Source organism: Lonchura striata, chromosome 4 (assembly GCF_046129695.1).
Source record: "Lonchura striata isolate bLonStr1 chromosome 4, bLonStr1.mat, whole genome shotgun sequence".
Classification (NCBI taxonomy): Eukaryota; Metazoa; Chordata; class Aves; order Passeriformes; family Estrildidae; genus Lonchura; species Lonchura striata.
Window position 1 is genome coordinate 46,932,857 of NC_134606.1, and position 20,518 is coordinate 46,953,374.

At 40.8% G+C, this 20,518-nt stretch overlaps 1 protein-coding gene across 4 annotated transcripts in view; it reads left to right on the forward strand.

The window, feature by feature from the left end:
• Nucleotides 1-10,020, forward strand: part of LEF1 (lymphoid enhancer binding factor 1) — a 70,349-nt gene extending 60,329 nt beyond the window's left edge. For all 4 annotated transcript variants that reach the window (XM_021525489.3, XM_021525491.3, XM_021525493.3 and 1 more), the window contains one exon: nucleotides 8,906-10,020. In XM_021525489.3, coding sequence (XP_021381164.1) covers nucleotides 8,906-8,985 — 80 coding nt within the window. In that variant the 3' untranslated portion in view covers nucleotides 8,986-10,020. The remainder of the gene's footprint in view (nucleotides 1-8,905) is intronic.
• Nucleotides 10,021-20,518: the final 10,498 nt, after the last annotated feature.

Below are 20,518 nucleotides of genomic sequence, written 5' to 3' on the forward strand. Positions count from 1 at the left end.
TTGGAAGAAAAAAGAAAGGTGATTTTTAACATCTCTTGAGTATTTGAAATCAGTAAGGGAATAGAAGGGTACTAACAAAAATTCCTCTTTGTTCTGCAGCATGGAAATACTTAATTTCTTATGGCTTGTTCTGTACAGAACTCTAAAAGGCATATCATTCAACATATGGCAGGATGGAATTGGGAAACTACATAATGTAATATTGTGTTTTGGCATATCTTCAAGGGCTAAAAAGAGTGATAGAGGAGCTTAATAGACATCTGAAAACCTGTGAGAAGTTTATTTGTGACTTGCAAAATTCCATGACAATTATCATCTACATTAGCAAAGCTTTCAAAACCAAAAAAACTTAACTAATACTGATTTGAAATCAGAAGTACTTAAAAGGATCAGATTAAGACCATTTAACTTTGAACAATGAATTATCTTAGCATTTTAAACTTCCTATGTGGAAATTGGAGCCAAATTTCAGCACAGAAGTGATTTTTAGGCAGTAATTTATGACTGGATTATGTTTTTCCTATTACATAAAATTAAAAAGGAGTGAGGCTGTGAAAGCAGACTATAAAGTGGACCAGTCCACAGCCAGAATAGTGTGGAAAATAAGTGTCTGATGACTGTGGTCATGGGTTTCTGGCCAGCATCTGAGAAAACAAGATGCAAAGAGGATGTGGTGCCTTCCTTTCTGAGGCTTGTTTTCAAACCTGGGTTTTCCAGTGCTCTTGAAATTGCTCCTGGAGTAGTTCAAATTGAAACAAATGCTCCACCCTTTCCCATAGTTCTTGACTGCTCAGAAGCTTTAAACAGTGGAAGAGAACTTGCACAGAAGTTAGTCTCTGTGAGAATGTGTGTGGTGATAGTGGTGCAGAAATTTGTCCTAGTTTGCTTTAAAAACTGTTTCCTGTGTGACCCATACTTCTCTATTCCCCATTTTGCCCATGAATAGTGGCCTTCAGCACAGGCAAGAAGGACAGAATAAGCAGAAGAAAATTTTCTGGATTAAAATATTTGTATTATTTCACATAGGCATAAAATTTCCATAGAAAAATTTTGTAGCCCTCAGACAGATCATGGTTAGGACTGAAAGGGACCTTAAAAATCATCTTGTTCCAATGCCCCCCTGCCATAGCCAGGGACACCTTCCACTACACCAGGTTATTCAAAGCCTCATCAAACTTGGCCTTGAACACTTCCAGAGATGGGGCAGCTTCCCTGGGCCTCACCACCCTCACATTAAAGAATTTTCTTTGTAATATCCAATCTAAACCTATCCTCTGTCAGTTTAAAGCCATTCCTGTAAGAAGTCCCTCTCCAGCTTTCCTTTAGGGACTGGGAAACATGTTCTAAGGTTTCACTGGAACTTTCTCCAGGCTGAACAGCCTATCTGCAGAGGAGAGCCGCTCCAGACCTCTGAGCATCTTTGTGGCCTCCTTTGGGACCAGTCCAACACATCCATGTGCTGTTACTGCTGGGGACCCCAGAGCTGGATGTAGCACTTGCAGGTGGGGTCTCACCACAGCAGAGCAGAGGGGCAGAATCCCCTCCCTTTCTCTGATGGCCATGGTGCTTTGGATACAGCCCAGGATACCACTCACTTTCTGGGCTGTGAGTGCACATGGCTGAGTCCCTTCCACCAACACCCCCAAGTCTTTCTCCACAGGGCTGCTCTCAGTCCATTCTCCACCCAGCCTGTATTTGTGCTTGGGATTGACCTGCCTGCATCCCTCTGCATGTCACTCTGTCCCTCCTGTGTGTCCCTCCAGAAACTTAATTCTGACCTGACATTGATCTTGCTGGGGTGAAAGACAGAAGCCCTCCTCTCTTCCAGGCTCTCTGACATCAAGGAAAAGGTCAGAAGAGAAGCTGTGGCCCCATGCAGGTGGCAGGTACAGAGGGGCACTGACACCTGCTGGGAGTGGTGCAGCAGAGCAGACCCAGGTCCCTGCTTCCCATTATTATCCCTTGTGAAGGATAGGGAAGGGAAGGAAGGAAGGAAGCAAGGAAGGGCTATTTTCAGTGCAGTCATGCTGTGGGAGTGGTAAGTGAGGGTAGTAGCAAAGCATAGGTTTTACAAATTAAAGAACATCAGAACACTTTCAACTAGATAGTCAGCAATGGAATTAGAGAAATAAGAAAACATGGTAAGGATTATTGCAAAGTAAGTGCAGCATGGTCAGTTATGAAGCTGATCTTCATATTTTTATATTTTAAATTTACACTGACAAATGATAAAAATAGGTAATTCAGGAGGTTAATATATGTGTTTGTTTTTGGAGATACTCAAGTTGCAGAACCTACTGTGAAATTAATGATGCTTAATGAAGTTTGAAATTAACCACATTCACAAGTGATCAAAAACCCCTTCTTATTTCACTTCTGAGGTGTTAGCAGTAGGCGGCTTGGGCAAGAATGAAGGAGAGCAGTGGGACAACTATTGTTCTAACTCTTCCTGTGGGATAGGGTGGGAACAGGGAGTTGACTGCTGGTGCACCATTCTTCTCTGGATAAAAACGGTGTATTTTGGTGGATTTAGTAAACTCGCCACCAGACTGAGAAGTCTAAGATCATGAGAAAAACTCTGTAGAAACAAACTGTTTTGTAAATAAGATGTAAGGTTTTGAAGTGTTGTTTCAATTCCAATGAGAAGCAAACTTCAGAATTTTAGTGTTTTTCTCAGGCCTGCACTGCAGTTTCACTTTTTTTAGTGTATTTACATGAAAAATTTCAAAATTAGTTTTTGATACTGTGTTCCTGATGAGCTAGAAAGCAAGCTTTTATGACACTGTCAAAGTCATTCCCATTTGTTTGTGGAGACTTAAGTGTGGGTGAAATCTATCTTGTAATTTCAACAGACTTGTATTCAACTGCAATTCTGTCAAAACTTAGCAAACCCTAGTATACCCTAGCACTGAATTTTGCTTCCATTTGCCTCTGATCTTAGAGATTATGTTTAAAGATTATGTTCTGTATATCGGAAGAAATACATGAATGCAAACCTAGCTGTCCTGAAGACAAAACTAACCAAAAGAACAGATCAAAACCAAAGAGCCTTAACCACGATATTGCAAAAGCCACTGCTAATAGATCAAACTTTCTCATACCAGTCAGTTCCTTAATCCTCCACTTTAAGAATTTTTTATGCAAGTCATCTTCTAAATATCTGATCCTTTACCCACTTGTTAAGACTGTACCATACAGACAGTTTTGAAAGCTTGTAGCTTGAAAAGCTGTACAAGGAAGGAAGCTCATAGCATGGCCAGCTGAAGCACCAGTGTCTGGCCAGTTAAAACGTGAGCCTGGCAAGTCAGTGAGATGTTATGGGCTTTAGTGAGAGCTTTCAGGAGAAGAGCTTTCAGCTCCTCCTTCCAGAGGTCGGAGCAAATGTTCACACCAGTGAAGTGTCACTGGCACCGGGGAATAGTTTGTGAGCAGGGTTAGAGGCAACTGGGGAAAATGGTACCAGCGACCATCTCTGAACTGGTGTTCTTGCTACAGGCATCAGTGCAGTGGGATCAGGGCTTGAAGAGAGTTAAGTAGGCTTAAGTGAGCCTTAAGTGATTCCTCTCAGGGATACCTGAAATTGCATATGGTAAAATATTATTGCCAAAATAACTACACAGAATAGATTTCTATGAGGAGTTGGTTTTGTTCACATATGTGTGTCTTTTGAGGTATACAGACTTCCTGTTGTGTATTTTGGACCAGTAGAGATTTTATGATGAGATGAGTTAATTGCATCAAAGTGAAGTTGGTATGTTTGAATTCTGCAGTGGTTTCTGTGTACTGTTTTTCTTATGCTTGTAGTGTTGCTCTGTGGATGCTTGTGTGTAGAAGAGTTGATGGAAGTTTAAGAAAATATTCAGGTTACATGTACTGACTTGCCTTTGGTTTAATGAAAGCAAGTATTTAAATTATTCCGTGTATCTGAAGATTTAACAGTTGAGATTGTCTTTCAAAGTACTGTAAATTCTAACCTATGTTTAATTGTGGCAGGAAAAAAAAGATCTACAAAGGAAACTGTACCCATATTATTTCTTTCTTCTGAAAGAATTTTCACTTATTGCTTTAGCAATACCTTATGTTCTTCTCTGTTACAGCAGGTGAAAACTGAAGTAGCAATTTCAGTGCTCCTAGCTCTCAGTCTAGAAAAAAAGTAATTTAAAAAATAGTCTTCTGAATATTTATTATATGACATAAAGATACAGAAAGGAGACAAGCTGGTTTCTTCCTCCCTCTTCCTCGCCTTTAGGATAGTGTTCCACTTTAAGAAGCTGCTAGAGACAGCTGTCTAGAGGCAATCTGGTTTTTATTATAAACATGGAGCCTCTCTCCCCTCCCACACCCAACAGGAAAAACATGTCTTGGGTCTTCCAGTAAGATAATTTCGAAGATTCTAGCTAAGTGATAGAGCTTGTAGTTTTGTGCTGCCTACACTGGGGGCCTTTGATAAGAGCCACACCTGCTTGGCATCATTGCCATCAGCTGCACAAAATGGGAACCCTAAAATACCTGGGCATTTTCTGTGCTGAAACTAATCTGCTCTGGAAGAGGTATCTCTGGCTTGGGAAGGCTGTGGGAGGAATATTCCTGCTGCTCACTTAATGCATCTAGCTGAGGTCAAACTATGAGGACAGAAGTTAGGACTCCAAGCTCCACCTGTAGTTAATGGAAAGGTATTTTCAGGGACAGTTAATTCCGGGCATTTAAAACAGCAGTGAATAATTTGCTGTTGGAGTCTCCATTCACAGTTAGCAGCAATGGACCAAGGTTAAAAGTAGCAAGGGGGATGGAGGGGTTAGCAAGAAAAACATCATAGTAGCATAGTTTCAACATGGCAGCATCTGTTACAGTTTTTTGGTACAATTTTATGTCATTTCTTTGAATACAAAGGCAGCTTAAAATGTTTCCTCTGCTGCCTGCTGGTATCCAGCTCGTACAGAGAGGGCTTTTTCCTGTCTCCCGTAGGTCTCTCCATCCATGTTGTGTAACAGCTTGTAGGACCCTGCAGCAAATTGGATTACTTAAATGACTGGGGTTTTGTTGGGAGGTGCTTTTTTGTTTAGAAACAACAAGGGTTGTGGAGTGTTTGTTTGTGTTTGCCCTGAACATCTCAAGGATCTGGTTTGGGCTAAACCCACAAACCATGGCACAGCTGGGCAGGAAGAGGAGCAGACTGCAGCGCCGGCATCTATCTGCTTGCGCCTGAAACCCTTTCCAGCTCTGCTGTTAAAGAAAACACAGAGGGACTTCACAAACACCATGAACTGCCCTGATAAATAATGCCCTGGTTTTGCATAGCCGGGTTTCTGGAGTTTTGAATAAACCATGGCAGGCAGTAAGTCCAACATGTTCGTTTTGACTTACTTACAAAGAAAGTTATTGTTTCAGCTTTTGGGTCCCTAAATTTGCCATGTTATTAGAAGTACCAGGTTTGGAGATGAACTTTTTTCTTTAAAAAAAAAACAAACATGTAACTGCCAGTTATATGTAGTCTTTTGTCTCCTTAGAACTGTATCCAAACAATGTGATAGGGAAAGGTGTAGGAAAAAAATAGCTCATTTAAAACGTTTAATATCCCTTGCCCTCTGTGAAGGGTTAGGTATCTCTTTTACTCCATGCTTATTCCTGTACTGACCCGGATATTTCTGTCTTTTTCTGTAGCCTTTTCTGATTAGCATGACCTGGATGAAGCTGCATAATTCTCTCCCTTGTTCTAGAAAAATTAAAAGACCAGAGGAGGAGAACAAGACCTTTGCAGACCCACCCTTCATGCATCTCATTCTGAAGCATGGGGAGGACTTCGGATCCCCTTGTGATCCCCTCAGCCACTGAGCCCAGGCTTGCTAGGAAAATTTAGTTTTACTGTAGCAATTCCTGAATTAGTTTTATCACTTCGATAGTAAGGCTTTTCTTTTTGCACTTCATTATTCTTAAATCGTATATCTGTTTTCTTTTTCCCCTTTCCTCCTGCAGTCTGATGTACACTGTAAATGGCACAGACAGTGCCTCCTATTGTGGCTCAGGCTCAAGACTTCACATATGTAAAATGTGACTTGCAGCACTTTCTTTGAAGCCTAACCACAGCCAGGGAGCTGTAATTGCAGTCTTTGATTTGTGCCGACTTCACTTGTGGATTGGGCTTTGCTAGGGCATGCCTCGCCTGGCGAGACTTCAGCTGCAGCCCCCCAGTGAAGCCTTAGATGTGGGAAGTCTTCAGTCTCCTTAGCACATGCCTGTGGTTTCTTGAAAAGAATCCTGATTTGACCTGTTTTATATCTGTAAGGCAACACCATCATCACTCGTATTTTTTAGGTATTATTTGGTTTATCAGCAGTAGAAGAAATTTCCAGCATGTAGCCTTAATGTGCAGCAGGGGAAAGGCTGGGTTCTAGATGCTGTTTTCAGGATAGCTACTCTATAATTTGCTGTACTGCTTGGAAATAAAAATACATGGGGCTTCCCTGTGCCTGTCCCCTTTCAGAACCACCATGGTGTCTGCAGCCTCTCTAGAGGAGCTGGGCATAGTTAGGAGCTATGGAAAGGAGGCAGGCGCTGCAAAAGCTGCCTCTGGGTTGAGAAAGAAGCAATGGCTGCTGTTGGAAAAAGCTGAGGGCCAGAGCAAGGCCATGGTCGTTATTTTAACCTCCTAACTTCAAAGACAGCTTGCTGGTAAGGGAAGGGGGGAGGAGGCAGGGAACCATCTCAACAGAAGAGCATTTCATTTCCTTCAGTGAAGTAGACATTCCTGGCTGCTAATGGGGAGTAGCTCTGAATCACAGCGCTTGTATCAGACTGCTGTGAACTACTGGCCTGGCGCCTCAAGGCCATTCCTCAACAGGAAGCTGAATGTTTTCATGTAAGACTGAGAGGAAAACCTTCCCAGGAAGAGCAACCTGGACCAAACCTTTGAAAAGCCGGGATGAAAAGGCACAAAATAAATATAAAGCTGCAGGGTGCTCTCCCCAGTATGTCTATGCTGTTTGCTTGGCCTCTCTTTCGTGCTCCTTGGAAAGGTAGAGCCCTTCGTAGCTCTTTGATCCACACGTGTTACGGAGCACTGCACTACTTTATAAAAAATTAAAAAAAGGCAGGAAGCTCAGGAGGCTTTTTTTAGTTGGGACATGGGCTGGTTTTATGAGGAAATAGGAACTGAATTAGTCAATACAGACCACCTCTGTCGAAACTGCTGGCTTACCAGTGGACTTTTAGCTGTGCTGTTTAAGAGGCCTCAGTGGCTTTAAATGTCCTTTTGTGGCTACCAGCAACAGATGTAAGTTATTCCTTACGTATCAGGGATGGCACTACATAGGCAACAAGGGAGTCTGCATCAAACCTAAGCTATACAGAGCAGTTTGCTATAAATTCATGCTGGTCTTTTCTACCTTAGTCTGCAGCTAAACTTAAGTGTCCTCAACTTTCCTTTCCACTATAACAATAGCTACATGGGTGACCTCTGATAAGGAGTCAACTTGTTTAGTAAGATTCTGGGGCCTCAGCTTCCGCTGATTAAAATCAAAGGGTACAAAATCAGTTTCAGAGCCTTTCTACCCTGGACTGCATGAGGCAGTGTAACTCCTTACTCAGGAGCTGCCACACTACTCAGCCACTTTGTGTGGTAATGGATTACATCGAAGATGCGGCAGATGGGAGGTAGGTGCTTAGTTATAAATGGCCGTGGTTTAAATACTGCTGAAATGTAACACAATGTAATTTGCTGATTAATTCAGCTTGTGGCTCTTGCAGGCTTAAGCAGTCTATCTATCATGATTAGTCTAAAAGAAGTTTGACTTGTGGTTCAAACCATTTCTTCATAAACTTGTTCTGTCTTGCCTTGCGTGACTCAAGGTGCTGGCAGTGTATCTTTATGTGACTAAGCATTTTGTGTCTCTTCTGGTGAAAAATCATTTACCTTCTCCACTGAACTGCATTCTTGTGTGAATTTTGATCACTCTAAAGCTTTGCTCATTGAACCTTCTACTTATTTGGCAGTTGAGTAGTACACAGAAACCTAGAGGTTAATGCTGATTTTTCTGAAATACCAATAATCCCTAAACAGTTACTGGGGAGCATGTGTCCATGTGTGGAAAAACATCTGACTCGTTAGATTTTGGGTGGAGACCCTGTTATAACCCACTTGTCTGGATCAGAATGGCAAGGGTGATGGTTGAGTTGGCAATTTCATAAATCAGCTAATGTAACCCTGAGACCTAGACTGTTCTCCTCTGGATGACCAATTCCTATTAGGCCTGTATGTGGGCCATTTCACATGCTCTAAGAATCCTTCCAAGATCTAGTGAACTTTACTGCTATGGAGGAAGCCCATGGTTCTTACACAGCTTGCAGATGTGCCCTACCCCACTGAAGAGCAGAACAAATCCTCCCCAGTCATGAGGATGGATGGTAGAATCAGTGTTCACACAAGCCTCATCCACCACATTCCTCTACCAAACTGCTTGCAGAAGACAGCTTTTTTTCATTTCTGCAGGGAGTAGCACTTGAGGCTCTGAAATAGAGGTTTAATTGACCTCAACCACTGCACTGCAGTACTAAAGCCCAAGGATGTCTAATTTTGTAATGGTATCTGGGTCAAATGTTGTAGATAAATGAAATCCACTACTTAAAGGGAAGAAAATCTGTAATATGCTGGATGTTTAAAACCCCACCTTTCTAGTTGGTATCTCTTTACAATGCAAAGTACTTTCCATAAATATAGTTGCAACTTCAACCAAAAGCAAGTAGTAATAAATTCTACATTTGACTTTGTAATGCACATTCCACTAATAGAACTGTAAGAGTTACAGTGACCCATCACCAGCTTGTTTGAAGAATTATTTTTTTTAAAGGCTTCAGATAGTCTTTATCACAGTCTCTCTCTTTCTCTCTCTTCCCCCCCCCTTCCCTGTAGGTGGGAAAAGAAATGCTTTCTCAACTTGCAAAGCAAAGGCGGCGACACCAGGACCTCTTCTGGAGATGGAAGCTTGTTAAACCCTAGGTGTGTCCTTCATCCGCACAGACCACCCCAAGGAGTCTGTCTAGGATGTCATTCACCCTGATGTCACTGCTAGAGACACTGAATCATAAAGACAATCACTGCCAAAATCCTTCACTATCACGAGGTCCAGCCCCGATATAAATAGAGCAAATGAGCTCCTGGGTCAGCAGAGCAGCTTGTGTCTTCACCTCTGCCTTGCACTGTTAAGCCCCGTCTCATCTGTGTCCATATTGAGTCAGCAAACACAGTAGCATGGCTGTCTGTGCCTGCTTCAGCCAGCAGAATTACATAGACCACAGCTGCCCCATACAGCACATCGAGGGATGGAATTTACCTGGATCAGGATGACGCGCTCAAACTTCTTTTTATTTAATGGTGCGACAGGATCAATTTTGGTTTTAGCTTTTTTTAAGAAACTTGAATGCTTTTATATTTTAACTTTTAGTTTGTAATTTCTTTGGTGTATATTTTACTAGGTATGAGCTTAAACAAGTGTCAGAAATCTGAAATACTTTTTAAATAAAAGGAGTTTTTCTTTTTTTTTTCTGCCAGAGGAAAAACCTGTATGGAAAAAAGGTGGCTGTTTTGTTAAACTATTTGTAACAAATAGTGGCCTCAGTCTATATAATACAGTGTCCTATAGAACTAAATAAATGTAACAACAGTCAGCTGGTCAGTAGACATGTTAGTCTTGCATCATCTACTCTGTAAACATAAGCAATGCATCCAGCAAATCTGACTGCAGTGAGTTCTCTTTCTCACCCATTCCCCTTCTCCTTGTAAAAAGCCCAGCACTTGAATTATTACTTCAATTGTTCTGTATTTGTATCTGTTTTTGTTAGCCTGTTAGTGGGATTTTATGCCAGTTGTTGAAATGAGCATTGATGTACCCATTTTTTAAAATAGTAAGGCACAGCCTTTGCCAAAAATACTGTCAACCAATTTTTTTTTGTCATTCCAGTTTGAGTTAATGTGCTGAGCATTTGTTTTATAATAAAAGCTTTGTAATAAAATGAAAGTTAACTGTACTTAAAATTGGCTTAAAAATGAAACAAAAAACAGTTTTTGCTAGAATCCCTCAAAGGTAGAAGCAAGCTCAGGAAGGCAGTCACTTGTAAGGCTGAAGACTTGGCTCAGTCTCTTGTTGTAGGAAATACAATGTATCTGTTCGGCTGTTTGCTTACCTGAAATGATTTTGGAAAATTACTGTTCCTTTCAAAAGTGAGCAGAAGTCTCAGTTCCATACCAGGAATGACGAATGGCGAGGCTCAGTGGTCCCTTGTGCTGCTCAGTTAGCTTTGGCCTAAGTGGAAGTATTAAGGATCCCTCCATCATCATTTTCCTAGCAGAATATTAGGGAAGAGCGCAGTGGTTTTAGGCTGATGATTATGAATATAATTTTGCTTCTTTCTGGATGTGCTCCATGCCTATACAAAAAGTAGAGGCCTACAGTTAAATTTCTTGTAGCTGTATAAATTATTCCTCAATCAGGAACTGCAGCTGGCTGCAGAATCAGCTGTGCAAGGCCTGGTTTCATGGTCTGAGATCCAGAGTCAGCATGGCCTGCCTACTGCCAGTGGTGCCTGGGAGATGTTCCTGCCATAGCAAGCAGCACAGCTGCCTCACTTCTACTAAGGGATGTAAAAAAACCCAGACACTGGAGCCATAGATGGAACTACTCCATCAATTTGTGAATGAGGTGTGAGACTGGACTGAGTCAAGCTTAAGCTACAAAAATTGACATAGGTCAGTTACTGCCTAAGGAAGCTTTGGAACTGGATTGTTTATAAATGACCCTTTAACTTGGTTGCATAAGAAATTTCATAATTAGAAATGTTATAAAACAACTTCCTCTTAAACCAGTGTGCACTGCACACAAGCCCAGATTTAAGGCTGTAACCAGCATATTAGTTCTTGCAATATTTATTTCTAGCAACTGGTGATTATGTTAAAAAAAAAAAAAAAAAAAAAAAGAAGTGACCAGGCTTTCATATGGCAGGAGAAAATATCTCTTGAGAGAATAGCGACTGTATACTGGAGTTTTGCAAGACTTGGCTATGTTTCCATTCAATTATCCCAGCCTTTGCTGGAAACCTGTCTGGCTTTTGGTTTGGTTTTGTTTTTTAAATGGGAAAAACAGCAAGTACTTAGTGCTGTAATTGTTCTAAATCAAGGATTACTGCAGTGAGATCTGCAAATTACATGTTCCAAAGACAACAGTTCTCTTTAGAACTTTATAAAACATGACTACTTCGTTTAGATTTTGTAATAGCTATTTAAAGAGCCATTTATCCATTCTGAAAAAAAATTGTTCCTAAAGGAAGTGTCAGCTTCATGTAGCACATTGTCCCCAATACACTGTTGTGAACAGTTGCCTCCCTTAAGGATGAAAGGTCTTTCAGCTCTAATAGTGAAGAAAAAGAATTTGGGAGCTAAAAATAATATCTCTGCTGTTAACACACAGTGAACAAGCATCAAGTGTTGGGCTCATTCATAGATCAAAGACCTTTCACATACAGCAGCTATGGGAAAGGTTAATTAATATGCGAGGCTTGGGATGCCACTATGAGAACACCTGTAACGCTGCTATCCTGGAATACCCCCTGTGACTTGGGTCTGTGTCCACTCCTGCTCTCCCCTGCTAATTGGCATTTGTTCCTGTGGGACCGAAAGAGCCCTTGCTGTACTGTGCCAGATTGTCAGTGGACACAGATGTGCTAGTAAAGATGACCAAGTGATGATAGTGCTACCCTGGCAGTAAGACTAGGTTTAAATCATTGTGATATGGAACAAATTATTCCAGGTGAGACTCAAAACCAGCACCTAAATTTCTGATGTGCAATTTAGGCAGACATCAGAATCTAACCTTGTCTCTTTTTGGTGCCCGAGGAGATGATTATGATGTATTTCCCACAGAAAACATCTTCAAGGATTTAAATGCTCCTACCTAATGGCTGAGTTAATTACCCAGACACTTCTGTACAAGTGTGGGGCCACTCTCTGCCCCCACACTTGGTTCTGAGCGTGTACTAAAAGTAGTTCCTGCAAGGATCACAGCACGGATAGTCTAGTTCATATACACAGAGCTATCCCAGTACCTAGGAAACACTCAGTCTTCCCCCTCACCAAAACCAGCAGATAGAGAACAGAGGAGTTGAGCCAGGATTATTTACAGCTAATCAGGCCAACATCACAGGATGGTCTGGCTCCTCATGCTTCTGGATTGCCTGGACCAGAGCCATTTTCCCTGTATTACATAAAAGAACAATGCTTCAGCTAACTTTGGCTTCTTATGCAGCAAGTGATGACAGATTCACTAGTTGTGCTTATAGGGACTCACCAGCTCTACTGAATTATCTTCTGTTGGAGTTTCCACTTTGGATTAGACAACAGAAAAGGCAGTCACTTAGTTTGATGGCTCAGTCAACTTGCAGAAAATGTAGGATCTTAAGGACCCAATCCTTGCTTCAGGCTCTAGGACAGCAGAATCCACAGCATCAGTTGTCTGCACACTCCTTTGAAACCAATGCAGTGCACAAGGCTTTGAAGCAACCATTCTGTTTCCTGGTGGCCTCCTGCTCTGATCTATGTGGCAGCTAATCGGGCTAAAGCAAGACTGGCAGGAAATGAAAGACGCTACTGAGACTTGAGAAATGCTCTGTAACCTCTCCCGTAAGGCAGCTGCAGTTTTTTCCCTTCATTTGCAAGGGGACTAACATGCAAGGAAGCCTCTTTTTCAGAATAAGGACCTAACACAAAGTATAACATTAGAGGGGAAATAAGTAAGTCCATAAATAACCAGAAGTCTGTCAGCTATGAATACCTTTCTCCTAAGTCAGGTCAGTGAAAAACTACTGGGCTAAAAAGGAAATCAGCCAAAAGGAGAAGCTGCAATAGGAAAATGGTTGGCTATAAACACATTCCAAGATGAAACCAAAAACCTAGAAAGTATGGCCAAACACATTCATTTCTCCACAACACACCAGGAAGAGAAACTTTGGATTAATGTATGAATTTACCCTTTGAGTCTCCTCATAGATATGATGCTCAGGTTTAGAAAACCAAGGAAGCAAATGGGCATCTGCCCAGGAAAAGAAACATATGGGCCAGAAATAGGGAAAATGAACCTCTCGATCACCAGGTTTTGGCCAGGTCAAAACAAGGACTGAAATACTGCTCCCCATCCTCCCAGATAAACAGTCATGCCTTCAGGCCATGGATTTTAAATGAAGGCTTCTCCTGCAACAAGCATGCCTCCACTGAATCACAGATGTCTGCTTGGCTGAGATAACAGTTTCTGCATACCTGGTCTGGGGACCTTAGAAAACCAAGGTTTTCTTCTTGTGAATGCTGTTCTACAAATCACATTTTGATAAACTCACCCATCTCACCTTCCAGAAACCCAACAAATACAAATAAGCAACAGGTTCATTAACCTGTCAGCTATGGAAAATCAGCATAAACCAGAAGAGCTAGAAGAAGAATTTCTGCTTCATAATAAAAGAGCAACTCACCCAAGAAGTGGACTGTACTGTTCACTGTGCTGAGAAAAGGTAACTGACATAATAAAATCTTCACAGAATAAGAAAAATAACATACTCCAAAACCTAATGATGGTCAGAAGTGTTATTTGGACAGGCTATTCTTTGAATTTGTACAAATTTCCTACAGCTAAGAAGAGTAGCTAAAAAAGTCCTACAGGATATCTGTTTGGCTGAGTTAGGACATCTGTGTATTTTAAGACAGAGAAAAAGCCACAGAAACAAGGACTCAGATCTTGACAAAGCAGAATGCTATAGAAGGATTAGTTCTTCTTGGCATCTGCCTGTGAAAGCAAAGTGCTGGGTAACAAAAGAGGAGACAGCACACAGCACAACATGGCAGTGACTACATCCCTTGACTGAAAAAAGCCCAAGACAGACAAGATTCTTACATTCTACTTGTTGCTTTTGCTACCCTGAAATGTTTCCTTTTTACTCTTCTCTGTGAAATGTTTAATTTTGCCAACAAATTCTTTAATTCTACACTCTATTAACGCTAAATTAATAGGCAGTAATCATATTTGCAAACAAATCATGTGACAGAACAGCCACTGCTTTTTTCCTGTAAAGACCTGATAACTTCAAACTGTACTCAACTTTTTATAACCTGAAAGAATTCACAATCAAAACATCCTAATCTAATAACTCTCAACAAATTTAACCATGGATGGTTTTAGCCACTGTTTGAAAATTCAAATTTTATAAGGCAGATCTCACATATGGTCAGAGTTTCCTTTTGAGTGGGACTGGTATAACTGCATGACCCAGAAATTAAACCACTCACAGCACTTAAGTTAATCACTGAGCAGTCTAATTCTGCCTATACTGGTACTGATATTTAATTGTTTAGTAAGTGTGAATTTACTGAAATTGCATACTGAAAAGGAATTGCAAGCCATTTCTCAATTACTCATTTCTCAAGTAGTTTATTCCCTTCCCTCTAGTCCATTTGATTTCACTTCTACTCTAGGCCTCTTCCCTCCTCCCCCTTCTCTCCTGTGTTTGACTCCTCTGTTCTGGGCCTGCCCTCATTGGCAGAAGAGCTCCCTGCTGATGGAACCCTGCTCTTGCCCAAGCAGAAGCAGTCCCCCCTTTCCAATGACCTAATGCTGGATTTCCTTTGAACCTAAAAAAATGGACTTAAATCTAGCACAGGTCTAACACTTATACTGTATTTTCATTCTGTCTCATTTGGAAATAAATACAATTCAAAGGAAGAAAGGGGAGAAAGACTATTTTCTAGACAAGTGAAGGAAGAATTTCCCTGCATATGTGTTCCCCAAGCACATCTGAAGGATGGTACTTCCTTAGCTCCCAGGTATGTCGTGAGGATCAGATACAATTGTATGTAACTCATGTAAACCACAGACAGAAGAATTAAGAGATTTTTAAATGAGATGCATACAGCTACACTACAGGTATAGTTATCTTAGCAGCCACCACACAATTATATAAACATGGAATATACTGTATTTATCAACCAAAATTCAAATTCTTCAGATCACATTACTCCAGCCATTGTCTCACTAGCTTAATCCTTTGCCATTTTTGGGCAGGAGTTAGCTCACTTTCAGAGGCAATGGCAAGGAAACCCAGACAGAGCAGAGAATAAAGCACAGAGAAAGCTGATGGGTGTGGATTTAAGAGTTTCACCTGAACTATTTTCTATTGGGCACTACTGCTTTTGTAGCATTTGCACTGCCATGACCCCAGGGAAGTGTGGAGAGACCCATGCTTAGGCTGAGGGTGTAACTAAGTAGAAGCAGCAGCTCATAGAAAAGATGAAAGGGAAGAGTGGAAACACCAGTTCCAGCTACACACCACTCTTATCTGAACTATGAAGACTAGGCAGGACTTTCTCACCTGTCCCTTTATTACCAGATTTCAAACAGTTTATTTTAGATATTGTGGCCAATATTTAATTAAATTAAGCAGAAGACAACTCCTAACTAGGGTTGAAAAGCCTGCCACATTCTTTGCAGCATACAGTAGTTGGGGTTGACGGATGTCCTTGCTAATTCACATCTTGAAATCACTTCTAGTCAAAGGTATCTAAAATCCTGTAACACATACATGCTGGATTTCCAAATATCAAACTTTGTTATTTGTAATTCTCTCTCCATTTCCCAGAAGACTCAGCAAATTATCTAAAACCACCTCCTTGCCTGCAGAAGGTAGAGAATATGGCACTCCTTTTAGATTGATTTATTTCCCAAATTCAATATAAATCCATTACAAGTTAAGCTATGTGCTTGTGGACTAGCACTACTCTCATAATATGAATGACACGAAATTCTGAGTCAAACTGATACCAGCAATAGCTAAGCCCAGTCTTATCTGTCACTGAAACAGTTCATTCCCTAAAAACACAATAAAAGCAAAGTCATAGTTTTCACTAGAAACTTTCCTCCTTGTAATGTTAGAAATGTCTACCACTGTGGAAAAGCTCTGGCCTTTGCTAAAAAGCAATGAGTCTGTGGGTAAAGACACTGCCAATTGTAAAATAATTTGACATATTCATCGTTTGCCATTATTCTCCCCTTCCACCTCTACTTCAAATGTCAATAAGCTAAGCAATGATTTCAGCTGTAAACATATGCAAATAGTATTTAGAATATAACTCTGTCTTTGAGGTAAACTATATGTTCATCTTTTGATCTAAGACAACCAAATGTCCTTACAAATTTAGATCCAAGTAACAATACTGGCTTCAGTTCATAGATTTGTCAGTTAAGCGTCAACTTAGGCAACAATAGCTTCAGTCTTCGCCAAAAATAAAATGCTAAGTCCCTAAGAAAGAGAAAGCCTTCTTCCTCAGTTTTAAGTAATGTTTTTGTTTAAAGCAATAAAAAAATGGTATCAGGAAAACCACTTTTGTGAAATTCATAGCATCTTCTCTCTGTCCCCCCATAGTCTCGCCTAATAAAAGAAAAAATTACCATTTTAAAACCCTCATCTCTCCAGTATTAAACTAATTAAATTCTCCAAGTATCTTCTGTCTCTTACTCTAAAGTAAGCTATTTAAATACCCATTCCCAATCTCAAACTTCAGACACACTGCCATGTTCCTAAAAGCACCCTGACTGGTTTCAGAATCCACAGCCTCATTCAAATCAGCTCCCTCTCAGTGAACTATTACCCTGCACTCTTATTTCACCCATGCTCCTCCTCGAAGGACTCACAGACATCTCTTAAGTCACTTAAAACATTACTGGGGTGTCCACTGCTTACTGTCTGACACTGATGTCACAGAAGCACTCAGAAATCCATCCATAAGCAGATGGGATAACCCTCTGACTCAAAGTGAAAGGAGAGGATGAAGAAATCAGGAGGCAGTACTTTTTTCTGACCTTTAGAAGAACAGTCTCATTGCTGCTGTCGGAAGTTACTAATTAGCAAGAGCAGAATTGTATTCCTGCTAGTAATTGTGTTTGAGAAATTAGATGAAGAGGAAACAGAGGAAGAAAAGTATGAAAGTTGCTGTTTTCTTTCACGTTGTCTCAAGAACGGAAAGGAGGTGGAAGAACTTGCCATCAAAGTCTATGCCAGCTCTTTTCTAATATTCTCCATTATTTTAGAAATTCGGTTCAAGATTTGAAAGTAAACTAGGGTGCCCAAAATCAGGCTCTTCAATAAATGCTTTTTTAAAGTTCTGAGGGGGATTTCAGTGCTGAGAAGAAATCATAGGAAGCTAGATGCCTCATCTGTTTAGACATTCTGGAAAACATCACTAGGCTGCCAACTGAAATAAAAGGCTTTTAGAAATTTCACCCTAAATTGTAATGAAAAAAGAATTGCAACATCAGCTGTAAGGAACCCATTAGCCATCTTGACATATTCAGGGAAATACAGCAGTTGTCAGAAACAGTCTACCTTTTACAACCTCTTTGGAGAAAACTAACAACTAAAAAGCCTATGTAATACAAATGCAGTGTATCTTTCACCCGCTTATGCTTGTGGCTGTGTAGGAGTCAAAGCAGCAGGTCTCAAACAAAGTTAATGTAAAGTAGATGAAGATTCTGAATTGAAGCAAGGGCTTCCTTCCAATGACTGCAGTGCTTCAATCCAAGTCAGGGCACCACTGCATGTCAAGGAGTCAGGGATCAGTGGTCCCTTCCTTGGATTATGTGTTACTTACACAGGTCCTGCCACCAACAGTGCAGAGAAATATCAGCCTGAGCCCAACCAAGATCCACTTACTGTAAATGTGTGGTTTTACCAATTTCTATTGCACAAATGTTTAATAGGTCCATTTGAGTATGCAAGGGTAATTAAGAAAAAAAAAAAAAAGGGGTTTTATTTGGTGCTAATTCACCACATGCAAATTCCAGCTGTTTACTGTAGACCTACCACCAAGCATACACTTCTTCCCACAGCTCATCAGAAAGCCTCTTGCTGGTGAAAGTGGTTTATCCACAACATTTTTGTTGCTGAGGCCAAGACTCCAAATGGGGGGTTTAAGTTACTAATGACAAAAAACTTGCATTCTTTAACTAGCGAATACTGTAAGGGTTTCTCCATTTACAGAAAACCACCCAGAAGTGGTTGCTGGCAGAAAAAAATGGACCAGAATAGAAGAAGCTGTTACCAGGCAGGACAGAGATGCACAAAGCAAAGCAGCAGCAAACAACAGGCTAGGAAAAAATCCTGTTATCTGGCAGCACGGGACAGCCAAAGTAAGCGACAAGTTCCTTAGTGCCCGCCAAGCAAAAGCCTTGTGCTAAAATATCCTTCTGTGCCGTGGCCAACTTGCAGCCTCTGACCCCAGGCTGGAAACAAAGCTTGGCCTTACGCCTCCTGCAATGCCTTGTGCCACCACATGACAAAAGAAATAGTTCCTTTAATAACTAGGTTTAATGTTTTGCATTATTCCTGCCCCAGAAGCAACCAAAACTTCCAGCCAGCATTAGAGCTTTACGGTGCTGGTTTCTCTGCAAAGAATGCACTGCCGTGAGTTATTTGCAATTTATGGAACCAAATAGAAAACCTCTAGGGAAATCAAAGAGAAGAGTGAATTGAACAAGTGCAAAGTTACTCCATGGGCATACCAACCTAAATCTAATATATTATCAGTAACACCTGACATCATCACAGACTGTTCTGTCATCTCATACATTTCAATTAAGACTCTGCATAGCATTGCATTTATAAATGAACAAGTATATTGGATGGTAAATGGTATGTAAAGAGTGATTTCAGTTTTGATATGAACTTTTGAGTTCATAAAGCTCAAGGCAGATCATTCTACAAATAATCTTTACAGTTACTAGATTGTGGCTCTACTTAACCCGTCTCTAACAGAATTCAGCAGAAGCACATCCCTCTGGCAGAGAATAACAGAAAAAGCTACTGAAGGAACATATAACATGAAAAGCTCTCAAAAAGAATCACAATATCTGCTTTTGCTCCTGGTCTCAGCTCTTCCAAAAAGCACAAGGAAAAGGCATCATTCAGGTCAGTTTTATAATTGCTCACATGGTCACAAACTGTAGTGAATAAAAATACTGAGATGTGGATCACTGCTGTGGTATTAGTTAGAAAAGAACGTAGCACCACAGCTACAGGTACCTCTCTTGAAAAAACTAGCTTCAAAACTGTCAGCAGTAAATTCTTAGGAAAAGTTGGTTTCTACAAACTACAGCTGCTGTGTGTAGTTTGTCCACATCTTTAAAGTCACTTGGTATTGTAAAGGGGCTTTCTCTAAATGCAATAACAACCATATATTAAACAACAGAGAATGTCTGCTAGTACCTCCCACCTCCCAGCACCACAGGAATACACTGCATTGCATTAGCTTACACCTAATTCACTTACAGACTTTACTGACCAAAGCCTGGCTCAAAGTCAAGAACATACAAGACCTTTTCACATCAAAATCACCTTTTGGGCAGGCAAACAAAAAACCTATTTTTCAGATGCCTTTCTCATTCTAGTAACTGATACAGATTTAACAAGACAATTGTATCTCATTACACTTCATACAGCAAATATCTTCTTTCTTGCTTCTTCACCCTGATAAACATTCACTAATTTATAATAAGTGGGTCTCCAGAAGAGATTGGTTGATGAACCTCTAAAGTTTCACAGATAACTGGAGGTAAGAGCCCCATCCACAGAACAAGCCACCAAATATGGCACTAAGAAAACAAACCCAAACCACAATGGAATCTCATTCAGAAGCCACTACCTTGCTTTTCAGAGACCTGATTCACTGCTGAAGTGCATGGCTGGTAGTACTGGATCTCATGGCTCTGAAGAGCCCATGCTAGACTGCTGGAATTAACTCCTGTTAATTGGTTTTTGAAGGATATTTGCATTCTAACCTCAAAACCCTTGGGTCAGATGGCCTGGGGTAGAAATACAATTCATCTATGAAAGAAAAAAGATACCTTTCCAAGTTATTTTATGCAGTTGCTAGGTCAATTCTACACATTTAATTCCTCTTCAGATCAAACTTTACTGCCACATCTTGCACTTTATTCTCCATAAGCCACTCCTGCAGAGCACCCTCCTCTGTCCAATAAAGATTCTGCTTTCAAGTCCCTGTTTAAAATTTGCTGTGCTCCCGTTTTCTCCCCTGCCGTGTCAGCAGCTAGGTTGACCACAGATGGAGCACATTTGGCAGCTGAAATGACCCAGATGCTGAATCTGGAGCCATCTTCCCAGCTGCAGTCGCTGGGCTCATGTCCGACTCCTCAGCTGCTGGCTGTCAAGCTGCCCTCGAGCTGTGCCAAGCGTACTTCCCAAAGCTTTGACCAAAGTGGGGCAAATGCTCTAAATCTGTGAGGCCTGCTGACAGAAAGGATAATAAAGACTAAAGGTTTTAAAAGTAGGCAGTGAGGGAAACCAAACACACTTCTCTCCTTTCTCTTCTAGCCTTCATTTTTTTTTCACAATCTCTTTTCCACTATTAATAAAAATTCAAGGAGAGCTAAATGGTGAGAGCAGGTCTAATGTACCACATGCTAGTCTGAGGTATTGACCA